At 44.7% G+C, this 22,675-nt stretch overlaps 1 protein-coding gene across 2 annotated transcripts; it reads right to left on the reverse strand.

Annotated features, from left to right (window-relative positions):
• Positions 1-371: 371 nt before the first annotated feature.
• Positions 372-22,023, reverse strand: HDC (histidine decarboxylase). 2 transcript variants are annotated; one of them, XM_077127854.1, is made up of 12 exons: positions 21,513-22,023; positions 20,054-20,226; positions 15,459-15,572; positions 14,423-14,545; positions 11,763-11,897; positions 11,386-11,529; positions 10,884-10,950; positions 9,847-10,009; positions 9,664-9,754; positions 5,848-5,946; positions 1,725-1,826; positions 374-1,571 (listed from the first exon to the last, which is right to left on the reverse strand). In XM_077127854.1, the coding sequence occupies exons 1-12, from the start codon at positions 21,541-21,543 to the stop codon at positions 825-827; spliced, it is 1,989 nt and encodes a 662-aa protein (XP_076983969.1). In that variant the 5' UTR covers positions 21,544-22,023; the 3' UTR covers positions 374-824. The 2 variants fall into 2 exon arrangements, with proteins under 2 accessions (XP_076983970.1, XP_076983969.1); XM_077127855.1 differs by lacking the exon at positions 1,725-1,826 and having other exon boundaries at positions 372-1,571.
• Between the last annotated feature and the right edge of the window lie 652 nt (positions 22,024-22,675).

Here is a 22,675-nt window from a genome sequence, read left to right on the forward strand (position 1 = left end):
CAGAGAAAGGGCCTTCTCAAAGGGGAAGAACTAACTGTGGTAACAGCATCTGAGAGCACAGCTTTCATTTGACTGCAGGGTCCAAAAAAAGGAAAATGCACAACTTCTTACACTGAAGAGAGAACATGTTAATGTCCTGGAGGGCCAGAAAGGGATCCACTGAACTGTGAGCTTCTGACCCATACCACCTTGAAGACTATGGTGTGGTGGACATAGCATGGGCTTCATCGATGTCAGGAAGACCTGGGCCCCCACTTACAAGCTGTGCGACCGGGGGCCTCATTTTCCTCATTTATAAACTATAAACCACAATGTCTGATTTGTCATCGATGCCTGTAAATAGAAGGTGTGGAGGGCTCCCCAAACCCATTTCCCTACAGTTAAATTCAAATCTTTAGAGTCCTAGAAAGCAGAATCCAGACACAGACACAGTTGGGCTCCAGGTCTCACCCCGCACGTAAGTGAATTAGTCAACGTATCAATGGTCAGTCAATCACACGAAGATATGCTTTATTTCGGGGACAAGCATAATTTATTTCTACATTGTATTTCATGTCATAAGCTGAAGCACAGAAGCTGCCTGTCAGTACACTACCCTTGGTCCTTTCCCTCTGACCAGCCTGCTGGAACTTTCTGGACCATGCTGGCTTAAACACTCTATTTTTATCCTGTTGTAGGCCATGGACCCCTATGAGACCACTAAAATTATGGACTCTCTCTCAAAGAAAATGCACATACACATAAGCGCACAAATTTGCCATATGATCCCGAGGAGCTTCAGACTCCTTGGATCACATCTGCAGGCTGGGCTGCAGATCCCTGGTTTAAATCAAGGCCTGCAGAGGGCAGCAGGGCAGCTGGAGCCCACATTGAGGGCTGCATTCAGGAAAACTGGGGACACTGTAGAACTTGATTAGCTTTTTGAAGGCGCTTTTCTTCAGCATCATCATCTCTCCTGGAAACCTGGAAAAGAATCTAACACGAGAGGAGCCCCCACTCTTCACAGAGCCATCTGTGGCCAGTGGCTTCTGAGCGCTCACAGGCACGCTGTTGCAACTGAGGGAACGCACCGTTTTCTTCTTATCCTGCACAGATAAATAACTAAACAGGAAGGAGGACAACTTGTGCTTGGTGACATCCGGGGTCTCTTCTAAAAAGCAGTCATCCAGTGGGTCCAGGAGGGTTTCAGGATGGCAGCTGTCATCCCTTCTCATAGGACCAGCTCCCACATGCTGAGGCTGCTGGATGATCTTCCTGGCCTGGGCTGCGTCATCTCCTGCCCCATTGACAAACTGAAGGGACATTCCATTGGCCGTGGCTCTGGAGCCCCTGGCTTGGGGGATGGGGTTCCCAGCCTGAGGGCCAGGTTGGGAAGTACAGTGCTGACTCAGGACGAGAGTGGCGGCGTCTCGAATGATGTGCCAGTCCCTGAGGATGTCACTCCTGGTGGTAAACTGGGATGTCACAGTGAAACGGATGATCACCCTGTCCTGGATAGCGGCTGGGATGAGGAAGAGATGGCCAGATCTAGCTATTTCCTTTAACATACTTTCCGTGAGACAATTAGGACCCTGTTTGAAGGATAAAGATAAGGGATGTCTGAGTCACATCCCCTATACCCATCCCCAGAAGCCCAGAATTTACATTTCCAGGAAGTTAAGCAACCACCACCCCTGGGACGCTGGGTTACATCATTTCCAGGAGGTTGTAAAACATCGAATTACCTTCAGCCGAAACACAACCAGGCCAAGGTGCCTCTTGGCTGGGATTTCAAAGAAAGGGTCATTTCTGACCAAAGATTCAAAATATTTAGCCATTTCAGTACCCTGGAATTACAAATATAGAGAGAACTGAGATTAATAAATTAGGCAAAGGGACAAACTATGCACAAATTTTCACACCACTAAGTGAACTTAAGCCACCAACCCCAATGAACAAGAGAGGCCTAAGTGGGTTTGGCCTATTTGTTGTCTCCATCTGAGCTTGTTCCTGTTCTGAGCTGGAAAGCCTCCAATGGCTCCCTATCTCTTGTTGCATCAGATCCACTTCAGAGACTTGTATCTCAAGCCTCTCTTTGGACTCACTCCCCCAACCAGAAGGCATGTGCTTTGTGGTCCAAATACCTTGGCTTCACCGTTTCTTGAACGGCCCAGGGGACAAGAGAGGGCCACATCTGGGCCTGTGCTCTGCCTTCCTGGCCAGGCGACCGCTAGGAACTGCACCTACCCAGACTAGAGACACCTGTTCCCAGGGACCACAAAAGCACCACAAGGGCTACAGGCAGCCCTGCCCCCATCCCAGGCCTGCGTTGTTTCCCTTGCCTCTTAAACGTTTCACATCTTGTACCTCAAATGCCCTTCCATCCCCTTCTTTCTGACATTCCACAGAAATCCTGTTTTTACATACCATCCCCACATAGAGCAAGGGAACAACTTCGTATCATATTAATCTTTCATTGAAATTTGTGACATCTTTTAAAGTTTCTTGTGTCTTTCCTTACCTATGACCATTAACTATACAAGGTCAGAATTTGCCTTTTGTTCCATTTTTAAAAACCTCCCCCAGAAGGATCTCACTAAAATATTTACTAAATAACTGTTATCAACTGGCTCTTACACCTGCTACTGTATTTCAAAAGAAGGCAAGGCTTTTAGCTAATCACATCTTGGGAAGATGATGAAAAACAACTGTTACAAACTTCATTCAGGACCTCTCTCCCTCCCCACTGTACGGTCTGTTCAAGAGCATCTCCAAGCACTACTCTAAGAACTTATCATTTTTCAAGTGCTAAGTCTCTCCAGGGAAAATACACTTCTGAATGCTTTCTGGCTAAAACATTTGCAAATAATTTTCTGATTTTGTCATGACTCTCTCTTACATTTCCATCCCTATGGGCCCCTTCCCACCCACCTGCCCTGACAGCTCTGATATTTTTCTGAGTATATTTTTTTCTTAAATTTACATGAGAACCATTAAGAAGATAGTTCAAGGACAGATCTAGGATCACACTAGCTAAAGACCATGAAACGGACACTTTTGAGCAAGGAAAGACACTCAGAAGTCATCTTGATTCAACATCATCATTTACTAGGAGGAGCCAAGGGTAAGTGACTCGCCCGAGATATAAGTTGCAGAACACACGTCTCCCGGTTGCCAAACTGATCCTCCTCCCACATGCTCTGCTGCCTCCCATAGCACATGCTGTTGGCACCAAGACAGCGGCAGAGGCTAGGGAGGCCACAGGATCTCTATCTCCAAAAACACACCCTTGTGGGGATGAAGGGGGTGCTGAGGCCAGAGCTCTGCCCCATCAGCAAACGATGGCCCATGGGCCAAATCCAGCCTCTACCCCAACTGTTTTTATGAAGTTTTATTGGCGCACAGCCACATCCATTTCTTTACATATTGTCTAAGGCATTTTTTATGCTACAACAGCCTTGTCGAGTAACGGCAACAGACACTATATGGCCCCAAAACCAAAACGTTTACTTCTAAACTTTCTACAGAAAAAAATGTGCCAATTCCTTGCTGTAGGTGATAGGAGATGAAGATGATGACGATGACAATGAAGATAATAATGAGGAGGAGGTGGAGGAGAAAGAGGAGGAAGGGTTGGTGCATGCAGAGGAGGGGGAGGAGGAGAAATGCACTGAGATCTTAAGCAAGTGTTAGGTCTTGTGTTAGGGCTTTATATATATATATATATATTATCTCAGCTAACTCTCACCATAAAACTTTTTATAGACTACAAAACCAAACATAGAAAGGTTAAATAATTTGTCCAGGGTCACCAAATAGTAAGGGGTAGAGCTAAAAATCAAACCCAGAGCCTGTTCCTAAAGCACTATTCTCTCCGTAACAGAGAAATGAAAAACTTGAGCTTATGTAAGAGTTTAGCCTTATAGAAAGCAGCCCAGACATGAGGGAAAAGGATTTTGAATTGAGAAGCTTGTGGTAAAGTCCCTGGCCTTCTACTCCAGCAGAACACGTACCATCTCTGAGCCTCACCTGAAAAAGGGGATGGTCATGGTAACCACCCCAAAGCATTGCTGTAAGTGTCTAATGAAATGCTACAATATTTTTCTTTTTTAGTTTAAGGTACTAGGTAAGTAATAATAATTATGATAACAGTACAGTTGAAGAGATAAAATTAGCTCATATGAAATAACTTAGTTTTAGTTCTACTCTTTACTATTGCAGGACCTTGGGCAAATAAGCCTTTTCAGCTCAGTTATTGCAGCACCATTTGTTGAATTTTTTTTGGGGGGGGGGGGGTGCATGAGTGCAAGAGCTGGTAATCGAACCTGGGTCTCCAGCATGTCAGGTGAGAATTCTACCACTGAACTACCTATGCTTGCACCCCTTCAGCTCAGTTTTGTAAGTGTGCTTGAGAACGTGATTCTTGGAATGTCAAGGAAGCAGAAACCAGGACAAATGGAATAGTCAGGGAAGTTCCTGAAAGAAGTGGGATTTAATCCATAGCAACATTTGGAGGGGCAGAGAGGACAATCCAGGAAGGGGATAGCACAGGCAAGGATATAGAAGTGAACTGAGGATGGTGTTTGAATGGGTTGGTGAGAAGCCCAAGCTGAACTGAACCCAACCATAAGCTGAGGTAGAGGTTGATAATCAGGTCCTTGAAGGTCAGGTGTAGGGGTGTGGGCCTAGTGTGTGAGGCAGTGGAGACCGATGGGCATTCAGGGGCGTGACTCACAAGCCGCAGTGTTTGGGAAAGGGGGATAGGAAGCGTACATTGAATTTCCAGTCCTAAATTGTAAGCAAAAGAACTGTTCCGATTACTTATTACCTCTTCCACCTTACTCCCATCCTCCCATCCTCCAGTCGTAAATGGAACTATGGCCCCCAAATCTAGGCTCTACGGTGAGCACAAAATCCCTGAAGTTCCTCAATGTGGCTTAGTGACAGCCCGTCCATTGGTAAATGCCCAATGGACACCTTGATGTTGGCTATAAATGTAAAATTACCAACAATAAAGCCAGCCATAGTTACTGCTTCAAACATTCCATTTTGTTGTGCTTAATGAAGCAGGTATTCCCCAGAGGAGAAGTGGAAAGGTAGTACATGGTAGTAAAAGGACAGGGCCTTTGGATTTGCCCCAATGAGGTTGCTCATGGCTGTTTTTATCAATGACTTGGCCCTTCGTGTAGAAATGGGAGAATCTGGCAGTTGGCTAATGTTCTTGGATGAAATCCTACCCTTTCCGTGAAGAATACAAAAACATGGACTATGCCTGTCCTCATTACCTCGGTTTACCTCTTCCTAATATAACAGTTTGTGGTAGTGGAGTTGGTGGAATTGAATTAAAATAAATCATCCCAAATAGGCCTTCTTGTTGACACAAGGTAGGGATGTTGGTTACAGACTTGGTAGGTCTACCTGTCCAAGCCTGGAAAGCCATATTTCAGGCATGACCATAATAATGGCTAAAGTTTTCAGACGGCCATGACAATTGGGATAAAGCTTTTAAAAAGATATGATCTACACGGTACATACTCTGCCCTTTGATTTACTTTCTCCCTCCTTTTCCCTCTGCAAACCAACTCTGAAGTCATCAACCCCAAGGGCTCAGTGACAGGAAGGGTGAGGCACTCAGGAAGAACGGACACCAGACTGTCCTCAGGGTCATGTTCCACTCACTGGTCCCCTAGCTAACAAAGAGATTGCCACCTTGAACAATCAAGTCCCAGGAGCCCAAGAATAGGCCCAGACACCTGATCAAGATGCCGCAGATCCCCCGGGCAGCCCAGCAAAGGAGACCAGCCTCCTGCCCATTAGGAAATAAAGTGACGCAAAGGACCTCAGGCCTACCGTCTCTGGGCTACATACATGTCTGACGTGCGCCTGAAGATTCTTCACCCCGAAGGACCGAATCACAAACCAGAGTTTAATAGAGCGAAACCGCCGGCTCAGGGGAATCTGCCAGTGCTGGAAACAAAGGAACACAGTGCCCACGGTTAGAGACAAGAGAGCCCCACTCCCTCAGGTGCTCCTGGGCATTACCTGCTGCCTGCCCAACCCTCCAGGGATGGACAGGGTCACCATGACTCCCGAAGCGGTTGCTAAGGATTAGAGCGAGGCAAGCCACCTGAATGCTGCCCCATTGTATGACCAAATCACTGATGGTGGTGGTCAAAAGGCCCTTCTCCATGAGCAGGACAGGGAGAAATCAAGTCTCTGACTCCAAAGCCAACAAGAAGAACACTTTTGCTTTAGATGCTATCTTAAACATTTCATCCCTATCCTATCCTGAAATTCAAGATAGCAGCAATAAATTTTTTCCTCTAAAAGAATCTCAGTTTCTTGGATAATAGGATATAAATTTCTATATTTATTTCTCAAAAAATGTGCAGTATACTGGTTAAGAGCTCAGATGGTGGAGCCCTGCAGACCTGGGTTTCTCCTCCAGCTGCCCACTTATGACCCGTGTGACTTTTCGGCAATGGAGCCTCACTAGGTCATCCATGAGACAGAATGACAGCAGCTGAGGGAAGTGGCAGAAGATAATGGATGCAAAGAGCTTCAGAGTAAGTTGTCAGTAAATGCTGGCTATTTGAGTGATTAAACAGTGAGCCATAAATTCCAGTAGTGTGTCTGTCTACCAAAATTTCACTGTCTTGTCCTGACTTTTTCCTGTGACATTCCTCTGCCCTCAGGAGGCATCACTCCGGCTTTGAGATTTCAAATGAGCCTAGAAACCTCTGCCTCTGACCTTGGCACTGTTACACCAAAATTGATCCTTTGCGCTAGGTGGCCAAATTCAACAGAGCTTAAAGTTCAAGATTGCGACACCACAGATATGAAAAATTTCAAACCAATTTCACAGATCTGAAAATAGAGCAAAGGGCTTGAAAAACATTTACAGTTATTTTGATGAGTAATATAATTTCTAATGACCTCTTTCAAGTGTCAAAGAATCTACCAGTTTCTGTTGACTGCAAATAAATATTTATTTGTCCCTTTAACTGGTTATCTGCCCCTCCACAGAATTGCCAAATCCGCACAATTTCCTCACTTCCATCCTTCACCCCTGGTATCCTAACCTAGATACAGTTTGAATAGTATCCCTTTGTTTACTGCTCATGTTCTTCCCTTATAAAAATACTAAGTCTGGTTTCCAAGCATAGCTCTATAGTGCTGAGGTCCAGCGTGGGGACTTTTGCTTGCCAGCAGAGGGCATCTGAACCTGAAAACAGAACAAAATCCTGGCCACAGGAAAAACTTCAATTCTGCATCTTGTCAAGACACACTCTGAATAATTTAATAGGATAACATGGGGCCTTCTGTAAAGTCATTTTGGTTTCCAGGTGGCTCTGGCTAATCAGCTACTTTATTTTCCCTATGATTCTTACCAACATTTTCTACTGGACTTACAAAGGTTAATATGGTTCTTCTTTAATGTGGGCCATTCCCAAGCCTCCTCTGTGCCACTTAACAAAAAGCAAGGTCTGCCAGGTCTCTCTGCCAAGGGCAAGACAATGCTCCCTCCACTAGTGCTCTCTCCTGTGGCACACTGGGATAAGGATAGGGGGAGCTTCCCTGATATCAGAGAATCTAGCCCTGATTTTAAGTTGCTCCAAGGCCCTAGGGATCACTTAAGAATGTAAGTCTTTGATCAAGTATGTAAGTATGTAAGTCATTCTCCTCCAGGATGCTGTCTTATTTCTGGTTCATCTTGAACAAGGCTGAATTTCTACTTAAAGCTGTAGCCACCTGAGTTAAAAGGAGCTTGGGGCACAGGTCAGAGCAGCAGTGAAGACCCATAGATTACAACAAAGATAACAGCTTCGGTTTTGTAGAATTTTTTTTTTATAAACTTGAACATTACATCTATACGATTATAGGTGGGGGTAATACCTTCTGGATAATGGAGTGACAAAAGTAAGGCTCCCAGGATGAGTGCTGGGAGAAATGGAATTTAATATATTTATAAATGGCTTGGTAGCGAGAGGGCACTGTAAAATTTCCAAACTGATAAAAATGAGCTACAGGAAGACACTGATGTGAATGAACAAAAACAGTACCATGAAATTCAAAATGGGCAAGGATGAGATAATGTTCTTAAGTTATGATGCCCCAAATATGCTTAGAGGAGAATGAGCATCACTTAACACTCAGGAAGAAACCTAGTGTTATCCCTAAAGATACCCATCCCTTGGGCTGCTAAGAGATTTTTTTTACTTTTAATTAGAAAAAATTGCTGAAAATCCATCAGAAAGGGCAATGGAGATGAAAGAGTAATTATTCTTCTTTCTTCATCAACCTATGGAGGGTCCTCCCCAACCATTGCCAGCAATTACTGCCAGCAATTCCAATCAAAAAGTTCTAAAAACCTAAAGGAAGCTTGAGCTGATTTGAAGAATAACCAATATAATCAAGAGATAATGAGGGTATTTTTATAGAAGTAAAAGAGTAAGACATTTCAGTTGTCCAAGGGAATTAGACAAAACCATCTCTTCACAAAGAAGGGCTCGCAGAGGTGCCAGGCATTACTATTAGCACTTCACTGAATTAATTCATTTAATCCTCACAACAAGCCTAAACTGGTACTGATATTACCACCTCATTTCACAGATGAAGAAACTGAGATACAGAGTTTAAGCAATTTGCCCAAGACCACAAAAAATTAGTCCATGGAGGAGCCAGGATCCACCCACAGGTCATCCGGCTTTAGTGCTTGCATGCATAATCACTTTGCTCGGGCAAATCTCTCCAGCTTAAAAGAAGAGCTTTACGACTATTATGGCTACCATTTATTAAGCATTTACCATCTTCCAGGTATTTCACTGAGATCTACATGTATATTCCCATTTAAGCCATGTAATACCCTATGAAATATGTGCCAATATTCCCATTCTACAGATGAAAAAGCCAAGGGTCCAAGAGGTCCAGTAAGTTTCCCAAACCAATGTTTCCCAAACCAAGCTTGTCACACTTTGCTCTGCTGCCTCCTGCTGGCCATGTTATATGTAACATATTTGCTTTACCTCCTTGTCTCCCCTACAGGTAAAGGAAGGGCTAATGTTCAAATTGAAGAGTTAGTCTGAAGAATTTTCTTCCTCAAGAGATAGTATAGGTTGAGAATGTGGAGAATGAGAGTGTTAAGGTGCCACAGGTTGGGAAGATCAGGAGTGGTTGGAGGCATCCAAATCTTAAGAAGGGTATTCACACCCCATCCTCACCATGGAGCATCTCACAATGCCTCTGTCGGTGCAAAAAATGAAGGCAATTTAAGCATGAAGCCTCTTTTCCCACCCAAGGAACTTCACCACCCCATCCTGATGCTGGGTAAGAAGCTGAAAAGACCACCCAAGATGGAGGCAGAAGGGAATTAGAGACAGAGAACAGGACTGGGAATAAAAATGCCACAGATATTCAGAAACATGACTAGTACCAGATCCATTCTTCCTCAAAGGTTGGTCTAATTTTCTAGGGATCCTACTGGTTTTCTAGGTTTCATTCTATATGCTTAGGGACATCGTGAAACCAAGGGTTTACAGCAGCAATGTTCTGAGCTGGGCTCATAGTCTGCACGTTCTGATGGAGCTGACATACAGGAGACCCTTAGGGGTCAGATGCAACCACTTTCCAGAGTTGATGGCCATCTTAGAGGTCCATCAAGCTGCCCGTTCCTGAGTTACTCACCATAAAGTCGGTGGCTGCACCTGAGTTGGCATGCCTGAGGTAGATGGGGTTCACATTGAAGGTCTGTTGCAGCTTATACTTGTCCTTGACCCTGTGGATTTCCAAATGGGCATTAGCAGCTGAGGCATGCTCAAAGCTTGGCTCTTTCACATGTGCTCAACATTTGGGAAATGCCTCACTCACCAGAACCCAGTACAGTCAAAGTGCACCATCATCCACTTGGAAGGGTTAAAGGTGAAGGAGTCAGCATACTCGATGCCCTTTAGAAAGCCTCGGAACTCAGGGCACAGGAAGGCAGTGCCTGCATAGGCAGCATCAATGTGGAGCCATAGCCTCTCTCTGGCACCTAGAGAAACAAACATCAGATGGCTGGTGGGGTTTAGGGGAGTCTGTTACCAGCAAGCTGAAAAGCTTCCCTCTCCTGGCCAAGTTGCACAGATGGTGGGTGGCAAAGAGAAGAGCTGGGAAGGTATGGCCTACTTTGACTAAATGAGAGGTCAAGGCAGGTGGAGTTGGGAGGACAGGGTGTCAGCGTGAGGAAGTGAGTCTCAGTGAGGAGCTGCTACCTCCTATCTGCAAAGTCAACAAAACCTCACCCTGACCTTTTTCTCTCACTGGGCAGAAGGGCAACTTCCTCTTGGCCTCAACCTAGAACTTCCAGACCAGTTTCCCATTGGCCTAGAGAGCAATGTTAGTCAATCTAGTGTCAAGCTAGAGAGGTGATATCTCTCTCTCCAGTTACAAAGGAGATATCTAGTGTATAACTTCCTTAGAGAATTTTAAATGATCTCATTTTGGTTTTTTCTCAACATCTTTATCGATCCCCATGATTTCCCTACCCTGACCCTTTTCCTTTCCTTAGCCTAAAATGGGAACTATTTCATGTAGCCTCATTCACCCTTTGTTTTGGATATAACCTTCTTTAAGTTTTTAATGTAGGTTTCAACATACAAGGGAGGTGAGAAAACCTCAGGCTCTTCCACTGTTGCCTCTGAGGACAGGATACAGGATAGGGCAGCTCGGAGCCTTTGGTCACACTACTTGGAAAAGCAGTGACCTAGGCTGGCTGGGAGAAGGCCATTGTGACCTTGGAGGCTCTTCTTTCCACACTGACCAAGGAGGGATGAGAATAATTCCACCAAACTGTTCTCAGGTTGTTGCTCTAGGAAACATTTGAAATTCATTGCTTGTCTTCCCAGCCAGAAAGGACAGATACTTACAGAGGGGGCCTAGCTCTGACAGGCAGTCAAATGCACAAACCCCAGTGGTCCCTAGTGTTGCACAGACCTAGAAGGAAGTGAAGGCAAGTTAAGGTGGGAAGGTAGGCTCGTGTTACACATGTGGCCTGAAAAAGAACATCTTAGACATTATCTACCCCACTCATCCCATTAGAATAGTGTGCCTTTCACCATAACCCACAGTAAGAAATACATTTTACAGTGTAATCAGTACATATATACCCGTATGTGTATTTGAAAGAAAAGTTTCATGAAGCAATATATATATACCCTATTCTCTCCCATTTCCTTTTTTTAAAATGCTGGTTATGACCCACTCAATTTGTTTCACAAGGCACCAATGAATAGCAACTCATAATTTGCAAACCGTTGTATTTGAGAACCTTCCCGATTTTGTTTGTAGCATTTTACCTAAAATCTGCCAAAACGTTATCCTCACATCCAAGTTTTATCATTCTATGCCTATGAATGCACTCAGACTTACAAAGACAGGCTCCAAGCCCCGCTCTTTGTCCTCCTCGATGGCTTTCTGAAGAGCTTCACCTCGGAGGGAGAAATTCTCATCCACAGGTAGAAATCTCATCTTCACGAGAGAAATCAAACCAGCCTTTTCCACTGAGGAATGGGCCTAGAGAATCAGGGAAACCTACTAGCAAACGATCATCCTGGGATAAGCAATCCCTTGAAACTGCTGAAGCACAGGACTAAGAGAATTGAAACAGAGTTCTGAAGTTTGTCTTCCACTACGGTTCCTAAAGACAACATAATCAGCATAAAAGAGAATTACTCCAGACCAAGACTCCAGAAGCCAGCTTGGGCGGTCAAGCACTGACCTGAAGGCTCCTGTGCTGGGCAACTCACTTGGTCAGAGGCATAGGCAATGAGTCGGGCATTCAGGGAGGACTCGTCAGCATCGGGCTCAGATATTTTCATTTCCAGGATTTTGTTCTTCCTCGCTGCCAGCAAGGCTATCAAGGTTGATTCGCTGACTGTGCTCTGTCATGGAAGAAGGATTACCAATGGCAACCTCTTTCTGTTTACTCTTGCTAACTTCCCCCAAGTTTCATAGTTTCGTGTGTGTGTGTGTGTGTGTGTGTGTGTGTGTGTGTGTAGCTATTCTTAAGGAAGAACACAGCTCCTGCCTAAGGGGATGTCCTTCCTCCCCAACACACATACCTCATCTGTATCCCCCACTCACAATACCCTGTGCATTCCTGAGACATGACTACCTAATTTTCCAGGGAAGTAATGAAAGCAAAGTTTCACCTAATACCGACATCTTTATTACAGAGGCCACAGAGATCAAAAAAGAGAATGACCAGTCTCTGGTAGATAAAATTTTGCTCTCTGTGAAACACTTGTATAAAAGAACTCTTGTGAAAAGATCTCTCAATCTATAAGGTATGGAAATAGAGTTTGATTCCATAGGGATACCCAGAGGGGGTCCCGGCCTATGTGAGATTTTGGCTCCACTTTGTTGCTGATGACTCTTGTGACCTTGAACTAATACTGCTCATCCTGAACAACTCTTTTCCATCTATAGATTGGAAAGCATCACTCTAACTGCCTTCCTGAGAAGGAGTACAGATCATCCAGACAAGGGCTGGAGAAGATTTTGGTATGGCTATAATTGTGGGAACCCATCCTGGGGGCCACCTCAGCAACTTCACAAGAGTCTTCGTGGTTTCTCATCCTTCATTCACTCAGTTTGTGGTGTCGTTGCTTCTCGGAATCTTCAGGTGACCCACAGGCTTGTAGATTCCTGCTAAAGCCTGACAAACAGTATCACAGGAAATGGAATCCACAAGACATTCAGTGGTTGGAAATTCTACCACAAGGAAGCCAGAATAAAAACAACATCTTCCATCCCTATAGCACTCCATAGTCTACACAGCACTTTCATCTGCCATCCTGTTTGACCTTCCAAAACCTCTCTAAAATAGTTATCATGATTGCCATTCTACACATAGGGAAAGAGATGCACAGAGAGGTACAGGACTAAATCAAATTCACACAGCTGATGCGTATAAGGAAAAGAGTACAGTTTGGATTTAGACAGGCTTGGTTTTGAATCCTCATTCTTAAACTTATCAGCCGTGTGACTTGACTAAATTATTTAACCTCTCTGAGGTTCAGTGCTCTGATTTTTAAAAATTGAGGATGATACTATTTACCTGCAGGTTTCGTGGCATAAGTAGATGAAGAGTAAGAGCATGTACAGCAGATATTTAACATGTCCTTTTGGATATAATGGCTGAAGTTTTAACTATTTGCATGTCCACGGCATGCAATAATTTGTCTTTTATGTGAGGTTCAGATTTTAATCTTCCTGCAAGGCTGATGTAAATGAATAAGTCATTTAGCTAGTGAGCAGACCCAGCAAACTGCCCAGCAGTGTGACTGTTTTCTTTTCATTAACATTTTGAAAAATATATTTAAAAGTGATCGATTTCAAAGTACATTTTAATAGAAGAGTTCATTTAACCCCCACAACCACAGTTTGAGGGAAATAATATTATCGTTCCTGTTTCCTAGATAATAAAATCAGAAGAATTACACATTACAGAATTCAAGAATTAGGGGGTTCTCAAAAGTCTCAGGACCAAGCCCTCATAACTGTCAAGGATTTACTGATGCAAGGGCTCCTAGCAATGTGCATGATCTATAGGAGGAACCCAGAAAGCCATGTTTGCTACGTTACTCTTGAACAAAAGAAAAGAAATATTTGATGAACCACAGTTCACATAGGGAGGGAAAGAAGTTGTCTGCTTGCCATCTCTCTACTTCTTTTATGATGAGGTATAACATGGGACAAGAAGGAGAGCTGTCAGATTATAAATTAAGAAACCTGAATCAAGTAATTCCAGAAATACGATCATGTGTTGATGTTTTTACTCTCTTCAAAGAAAGAAGAAGAGTTGGGTGGTGGTGGCAGAACTAGGTATATGTATTGGGGAGGAAGTAGGTGGCAGTGGCGGCAGTGGCGGCAGAGGTGGAGGCTGTGGCGGTGGTGGCAGCTGTGATGGTGCGGTAGGGAGACACGTGGAAAACTCCAAGGAGAACAGGAAAACTGCCGGTATGGTGGGCTGAATTATGTACCTCAGAAAAAACATGCTCTCAATATAATCCCATTCCAGTGTCCGTGAACCCATCATAAATAAGACCTTTTGAAGACATTAATTTAAGGTGTGGTCACTGAATCGGGAGGCCACAGGGAGGAGCCAAAGGAAGGGAGTCAGGGAATCAGGAAGATAAAGGAGAAAACACCACCAAATGAAAGGAAGGCCAGGCAGCCGGAACACCAATGACCCTAGGAGGAAGCAAGCTTCTAGCCAGCACCTTAATTTAGACTTTTGACCTCTGAAACCATAAGCCAATAAATTCCCATGGTTTATGCAAACCCATTGTGTGATATTTGCACAGCATCCTGGAAAACTAAGACACCTGAGGAAAGGTTGGTCATGTCTTTCACTGCTTAACCCCCTTGCCCTAGCTCAGTGGAGCTTTGCCAGTGGAGGCACCTGCAAGACGCCTCCCCCTTGGCTGCCGGGGTGGTGATGCAGGAAGTGTTCTGGGAGTCCCAGCATTTTCGCCAGCCAGTCCATGACGTTCATCTCCAGCTCTGTGCATGCAGGACTGGATGCCTGAAAGGGAAAGGAACTTCATCAGAGCATCCCCAGAGCCACAGAGACACCCCCATTCAACCCCCAAAATACATGAGTCTCTGTCCTGGCCCTCCGCGGCCCAGACAATATGGGTGAGGACCCATCATCAGCCTGGAGAACGGGTCAATGTCCAGCCCTGTGCTCCCATCCCTACCCCATCCTCTGCCAACCAATAAAAGGGAAAGAATTTGTGCCTTTGGATTCATTTTGCCTTCATGAAGGTATGTTCCTCCATGACTGCAAGCCTTTATGGAGAAGCAGCCCTGGAAGTGACTGCCTTAGATTTTGGCTCCACAAATCCCTAAAATATACAGCTGAGAAGCATTTTAAAGCATAGGGGGAAGTTCTGGAAGTAAGAAAGAAAGCACCTTCCTGAGAAAGACAGAAGCCTTCCCCCTACCTCCTCTCCCACCCTATGATAGCTCAGGTTTAAAATGTAAAGCTGTTCTAAGAGGCTGTTGGCACAATCTAAAGCTGATTGGTGCTTAATGGGTTATTATGGGAAGGTTAAAGAATATCTCTAATTCCTTGAAGACAAGAGCAAGGGGGAAGCTGTGACCCAAGGCACACTGAAGTACTCTAGTTAGGGCCATGGGCTTTGGCAACAGCAAGATCACAATTCAAATCTCATCTCCATCTCCAGGAAGGAAGTGATCTTGGGGAGATGTGTTACTTCAGCCTCAATTTCCTCACCAGCAAAATGGGACCAGGTCTCATGATTCCAAGGGCTTAAATGGATTAGATGAGATGATTTATATAAAGCTTAAGCTCAAAGAATATAGCACTATTCATACGTAACTTGGTATCTTGTTCAGCGACAATGGCAAAATAGGTCAGTCCCAGGATGTCACTTCCCGCCCATGCAGCTGGCTTTACAACCATTGCTACTCACCCAAGTGAAACCCAAGCAGTTGATGGCATCAGCCAACATGTCTCCCAGCAGGGATGGCCAAGAGGTGAGGGCCGGGAAGTAGGCGTGCATGTGGGGGCTCTGCCAGTGTACCACCTGGAGGCAGAGTGTGCACAGAGTCAGCACCAGGAGGCAATGCCCAGGAGGCTTTCCTCCTCCAGAGACCATCCCTCTGCCCCCAGCAAGAGCAAGCACCCACTCTAGAAATAAGCCAACACTTAAAAAATAGCTCTGAGTTATGAGAGTGACTCTAGTTGAAAGGGGGAAGTTTAGGGCCATGTATGTCACTAGAAGGAAAGCCAGAGGAAAGAACATGGGACTGTATGACACAGTGAACCCTGTAGCGGATGATGACTGGGATTAATAGTACATATATAATGTTCTTTCATAAACTAGAACAAGGAATTAATAATAGAGTGGTACACGGGGGGAAATATACCTAGTACAAACTATGGACTATAGTTAACAGTAATATTTTAATAACCACTCCAATGCTAGGGATAAAAAATGGGGTGGGTGAGTAAGGGGTCTGGGCTTCTGTGTATGAGTTTTTTCTCTTTTTGAGTAATGACAATGTTCTAAAATTGATTGTGATGATGAATGCACAACTCTGTGATTATGTTGTGAACCACTGATTGTATACTACGGATGGATTGAATGGTGTATGAATATATCTCAGTAAAACTACTTTCTAAAAAAATGCCAAATAAGTGGCACAACTCCATGAAAATAAAACATTTTCAGTGGCATTCTTGCCACCCACGTTTTTTATATTCTAAGCTAATTCATCAGTGGAGCCTTTGCACATATGCAAAGATTAGAAGGGAATATGCAAAATGAAAGTTGTATAATAACAAGACTTGTGAGATTCTGGGCAGTGTTCACATTTCTCTCCACTATTTTCCCATGTCACCCCAAGCCACTAGTAAAAGGAAAGGAAGACTGTGAGCTCCAGAAGAGCAGATTGCATGTCTCATCCAGTTCCTTGCAAAAGGCACCCTTTGGTTTATGGACCACTGGGCTCCTGGGCAGGCAGCTCTATTGTATGTCAGTGTGAATGGTTTCAAAGTTGTCCTTACCTTCCCAGTGGGGATGGAGAAAGGAGAAGGCAGGATAAGGAGGTATCAACTCAAGGGCAAGGGAACCCCACCTCCAGGCTAACAAAAAACCAGACATAAGGGGAACGCCCCACAGCAGGTCTCTGCAGCATCCTCAGTGGTTTATCTGCCTTACTGATTATCTAATCGCACTTCATCTCACTATTCTGCAAGCATGTCCTGTTCATTTCTGCTTCACATCTTTGAGCAATGCTGTAACCTCTGACAGGAAGGCAGCCCCCATACAGACGTGACCACCCCAAACCTGTTAATTCCTAGAGCACTCCTAAATCCTCATTTCCTCCATGAGCCCTTCCCTAGTGCCCACATCCCCCTGTGATCCTTTTTTCTAAGTTCATGGGACATTCTTCCTCTAGCTAGTTCAAACTACCAAGAATGCACTTGATAACATCTTAGCCCTCGCCTAGTTATTTACTGTGCCCAAATTCTCATATTTCTGCAAGAGTAAGGACTAAGTCCTGGATAACATGTTATGGTGGAAGGAGCATATGATGCAGGTTTCAATCCTTACCTCCACCCTTACTGACTATGCAACCTTGTGAATTTACTGTGACAGTAATGAACTTAAACTTGCATCCACATTTAATTTTATTTTCTTAAAGAGGGGATCCCAAAATTTATATAAACTTCCGAGACCCCATAAAACCAAGATCCTCCCCTGCCCCTCTCTAGACCTCATTTTCTCCTCATAAAATAAATCCTTTCTCTCAGGGCTGTGGTGAGGGTCAACATGGGCTGGAAATTTTTAAAATATAAACCACTGATGTTAAGGTAACCTAATCCCGTAGTGATAGACACATCACATACCCCAAGAACTCTGAGATAACCAAAACTCTTTAGATTTTCACCAAGTACATCATAGGTAATGCAACCGAGAAATTAATAATTAACAAATGATTATGATCTGCGAATCATTATAGAGATGTCTTTTTCTTTCTATATTGTAGAACAGACAGAAGTTAATACCTCAAATTACTGCAACTCAACTAGTCTGACCCTTCTTTATACTAACTATTATAATAGTTATTATGGTCTAGATTTACCCTGTGTACACTTATCACTGTAATGGTAACAACTTCACCCCCAACCCCCCACCCTTGTTTGAATCCACAAAAACTGTGAGTTCCTTAGACTCCCTGAGACAGATCTTAGGGCCCATAGGACCATCTGATCTCCTGTCGTACCCATAGCATTAAACTCTTTCTCTCCTTGAAACCCGTGTCCGAGACTGGCTGTTAGGTGTATCAGGCAGAGAACCCACCACTCTTCTTTCAGAAATAACACTATCTTCCACTTTATGTGCTTTATCTTAATTCTCATTGCACCCTTATGAACTAGGTTTTACCTACCATTTGCCCTGTTTTACAGATGAGAACTGGGACTGGCAGAGAGAAGCAGCATGCCTGTGGTCACACATAGTTTATATGGAAGAGATGACAGAGCCAAGACAGGAACCCAGGGCTGTCTCACTCCAGAGTCAGAGGGCATTCTGCCTTCTCTCCCGGGGCTACCCTCTCCCTCACAAAGGTAAATGAGATTTTTGCAACTTGTGTTGGAATTAAAGCAAAAGGAGAATTTTTCTTCTCAGTGCCTAGGAGATGGCAGAAAGGGAAGAACTAATCCACTTTCCAATGAAAGTGTTGACCATACCAAGAAGGCAAAGGGCCAACAACTTTCAGGCTACTCCTAGGGGCTAATCCAGCCTGTGAGATGAGCAAGATTGGGTCCTCATTATCGCTGTGCTTAGTGACAGTATTTTGGAAACCCCAGAGAAGAGTTCCCACCCACTGGCCCTATCAAGAGGCAATTGTCTTTTCTTGTAAGATAAATAAGATGTGATAAACCAAATGAGCCCTTATCAAAAGCAGACAGACTTCTCTGTCCAGAAAGGACACACCCCTAGCAACTGCTGGAATTTCTTTCAAGCAAATGAATCAGCCTATTTCCCCATCTTTTGACAGTTGCTTTCAATCTCACTACCAGATTACAGTTAGGTCCTGGATAGATTACATTTTACGGGGTTGGAATCCATGAGATAATCTTATCTGGGGGATAGCTTCTTCAGTAAAACTTTCCTGATACAGAACTTTTCAAAAGATGCTTGTGAAACAGGCTGAATGGACAAAGAGAAATGAAACATTTGACTTTGTATAAAGTTGGCTTTACTTTTTTGAGTGTGAATAATTTCTCATTCCTGCCCTCCAGGCATAGTTGTGGTGCATCAAAGTCAAAAGCTCTTTGGGAATGATGGAGGCAAATCTCAAGTCCCAGCCTTAGGAAAAGCCTCTTCACACAAGAACAGAAAGCAAGGAGAGCCTGGATGTTGCAGACACAGATGGGAGGGGGGAGGAGGGGGATACCTGTGTACCTGGGCTCAGTGGAGGTGCAATAAGCCTCTCACCAGTAGAGGTAGCGGAGTATAGGGGAAACAGCTGAGACTTTGGGGTAAGAGAAACCAAGGTTAAGTTCCTGATTCTACTAATTCTGTGACTTTGGGCAAGACAGTTAACTTCTCTGAGCCTCAGTTTCCTCATTTTTAAGATAAGGATTCCAGGGGTCACTGTGAGAATTTAATGAGTGGCTAGTGCAGTGCCTGCTGCACGGCAGGGAGCTCAATCAAAGGGAGCCCCTGGGTGGGAGGAGGACTGGGGCAATTTAAACATGAGCACTTGGGCACAGCTCTTCATTCCTGGTGGTCAGGGATATCATCACAATCCAAACGGAGCCGCCACCACCACAGGTTCCAACTCAAGCCCTTGTGTGTCAGTCACTTTCCGGATGTCCCCAGTCCCTAGCCAGCACTACCACCAAACTGCACCCTCTGCCACTGAAAGTATCAATACATGAGGGGAAACGCCTTCCTACTCCTGGAAAGCACCTCAGTCACAAAGATCTCCCCTTTGTAAGGAAGGACATAGTTCCCATCTCCCAGAGGAGAAAGTAACAGGCTGACCAGCTCCCACTCATTCTCCTGGGCCACCAAGTAGACACCCAGGGTGCCCCTAGGAAGGCATACTCTTAGCCTTCTCCCTGCCTTTTGGCACGGTCTCAGACATTCTGTAGGTGAGTTCATCAGGGCTTCAGGAACTATACTGCAGCCTTTGCTCCTGTCGTGCTATCTACAATTGTCCTTTCACCTCAAGCCACTTTTCACTTCTTGGCTAACCTCATTAGAATTCCATGCTTCAGTTGGACTCTGGAACAGTGCCCTGGGATGCAGTTCTTGCCCTGCTTGGGAGCCCACCCAATACTAACCAACCAGGTCTAGCAGCAGCAACCTTATTTCAGTCACGGTCCTGGCCCTTGAGATGCTCAGCAGATGGGCTTGCATGTTAGTGGCCAAGTAGCCAAGGACACACTGTCATCTCAGGCTGATCCACGGCAAGCCTTTCTTCAATCTTACTACCCACTTTTCGGCACCCCAAAATCCAGAGTCACCCTTGAGATCACTGTACTCACTCCAGGCATAATGATTCGTTCGATGTCCCCAAAGATGCTGTCCCAGCTGTCAGGTTCCTCAGGAGCACTCTTGGGCAGCTGGGCTCGCAGGTAGCCAGGCTGCACATCTGGAGTCACCCGCCTGTCCCTCACGGTGCTCAGGTACTGGCAAATGTAGTCCACCATCTCCTTTCCTAAAAGGGAGGCAGAGAAATAAGGCTCGTGTCCCCTGAGTGGGTCTGAACTAATATGTGCCCATCTCACTCAGGTCCAGGCCAAGAGGCTTGGTAAAGTAGACGGATTCATGGGCCAGGAGAGAATCCGGTCCTCCGCACAGACCTCATCTTCAGGATTAAAAAATGAGTGAGGGAGTGAATGAATGATGAAGGAATTGTGTACATGAGCAAATGAACAAGAGGGAAATTCTCCAAAGCAGAAAACTTCAGCACCAAAAGTAAAATATTTCGTTTTCCTCCCCATTCATTTGTCCCCATTGACTGCTATCATCTCTTCCACCTTTCTTGTCTTCTCAAAAATAGACCATCTATTAATTCATCACCATACAGTAGAAATTCTGTGGCTCTGTCTATCCAAAGATTGTGAAACACACACACACATACACACACTTTGTTAGCACAGACAACAAGTTTCTATGCCCAGTCTGACAAAAGGCAAAAAATTCAACTCACAATTTTTGGACCAATGGACTCCTTTGAAAATCTTACTAAAACTGTAGGCTTATATACACAGTATTTTTTTTTTTTTTTATTTGCATGGGCAGCCTCTGGGGAAATGAACCCAGGTCTCCAGGATGTAAAAGGGAGAAAAAAGTTGGATTTAACATGAGACAACGCCTTACGGCAAAGGAATTTTAGACAATAAGACAGACAAGTGGGGGTGGGGGTAGGGGGAAATATAAAAATTATGGAAGGATATTCTCCTCTGAGGAGAGCCATGCCTGAAAGCAGGATATCCAATTTATTTCACTCCTCACCTAAAGCCTGATACATAACAGGTACTCGCTAAATATTTACAGAATGCATGACTAAATGAAATTAACAATAATATTATACCCCCACGTTGAGAAATGAATGCTAAGAAAGAAAAAAGTTTATAGTGACTACATAATTCTTAGAAATTTTTTTCTCTTTCAGAATATGAATAATTCCTTTTTCCCATTTAATGGGTCAAGAATCCAAATCCTCTATCTTGTGGCAAAGTAGAAAAAGCATGACAGAAGGGGTGATGTACATGAGAATGGATATAGGAGACAGAGAACGAAAGAGAGGTTGAGAAAAGTTTTAAGCTCCCATCTAACGTTCCTTTCTCAGAGGGGAGAAGAAAAAGCTGACACCAACGCTCAGAAGGCAATTCTAATGTTACTTGTCAAATGACATCTCAAAATGCAAGCACCACCAAGGAACAGCAGTTCCTGGAGGAGAAAGCTGCAGGAAGAGGGCCCCGGGTGCCCATGGCTCACCTCTCTTTCTGTACTCCTCTGCCTCCAGCATCTCTCCCTGCTGCTGCTCCCGCTCCCTCGCACGCACCGACACGCTGGAGGTGGGGCAGCCCGGCGTCCGGCTTGCTGGTCTCTGCGCTCTCCTTGGGCAGTCCGCGTGGGACCTTTATTTCACGGGCTCACTGACGTCTTCTTTCTTGGGCCTTAGCTCCGCCCGTGAAAGTCCCTTCCTCTAGGTTTAATTAATTCCATTCCTTCTTCCCCCCACTTCTTGTTGGGAGCAGCAACCACAACTGGCTCCAGAGGTTCAGGATAAAAGGCGCTTCTAAAGGAAACATGCACTTCGCGACCCAAGCTCGCAGGAAACCTCCAGGTGGATGTGGTATAAGAGCCCTCAATCCTTTTTGTCCCTGGATCCAGGCAATAGGGCCCCAGTCTCAGAAACAGCCGCCAGCTCAGCAACTCAGGACACGACCCAGGGCCTACAGAATGAGCAAAACAAACTTTGTATCATTCCTGCAGCTGCTTCCCTTTCAGGGGCTGGAGGGAGAAATGGGCACTTAACAGAGATGTTGCCCCGTGGCCAGCTGTGCTGAGGATGGACAGATGTTATCATCCCTAACACGGTGAATTTTTTTTATTACTAAACACTACTTGCAGAACGAAAGAAGGAAGGGAAGGAAGGAAGGAAACATTACCCAGAGATAATCACTTTTAGCACTTAAAGGTGTCTAAAAGGTGCTCCTCAAAGTCTGGCTTAAAGATCTCTCATCAGACCGTTTTTTCTTGACTTCCCCAATGGATTTTACATCAGCACCCCCTTCTATTTTCATCCTTTTCCCTCTTCTTCATAGCCCTTAGTTCAATTTGCAACCAAAGATGGGTTTAATGCCTGCCTCCCTCACTTGTGGGGCTGTAAATTGGGTGAGGGGAGGATCCGTGTTCGTTTTACTCACCACCCCAGCACTTACTAACAGACACAAAGTGGATGCTTAATAAATTATCAGTTGCATGGAAGATCTTTAAAACGCGGTTTGAGGTGGAAGTAAAGGGTAGAAAATGGGAAGGGAGGCAGAGAAGAGGGGAAAGACTGTTGATTCTGGGAGGTGGTGGTTGAATTGGCTCCCTTAGCCTACTCTTTGTTATGTAATCACGCGAAATGGGCCACTTAGTTTCACGGAGGT

Source organism: Tamandua tetradactyla, chromosome 14 (assembly GCF_023851605.1).
Source record: "Tamandua tetradactyla isolate mTamTet1 chromosome 14, mTamTet1.pri, whole genome shotgun sequence".
Lineage (NCBI taxonomy): Eukaryota > Metazoa > Chordata > Mammalia > Pilosa > Myrmecophagidae > Tamandua > Tamandua tetradactyla.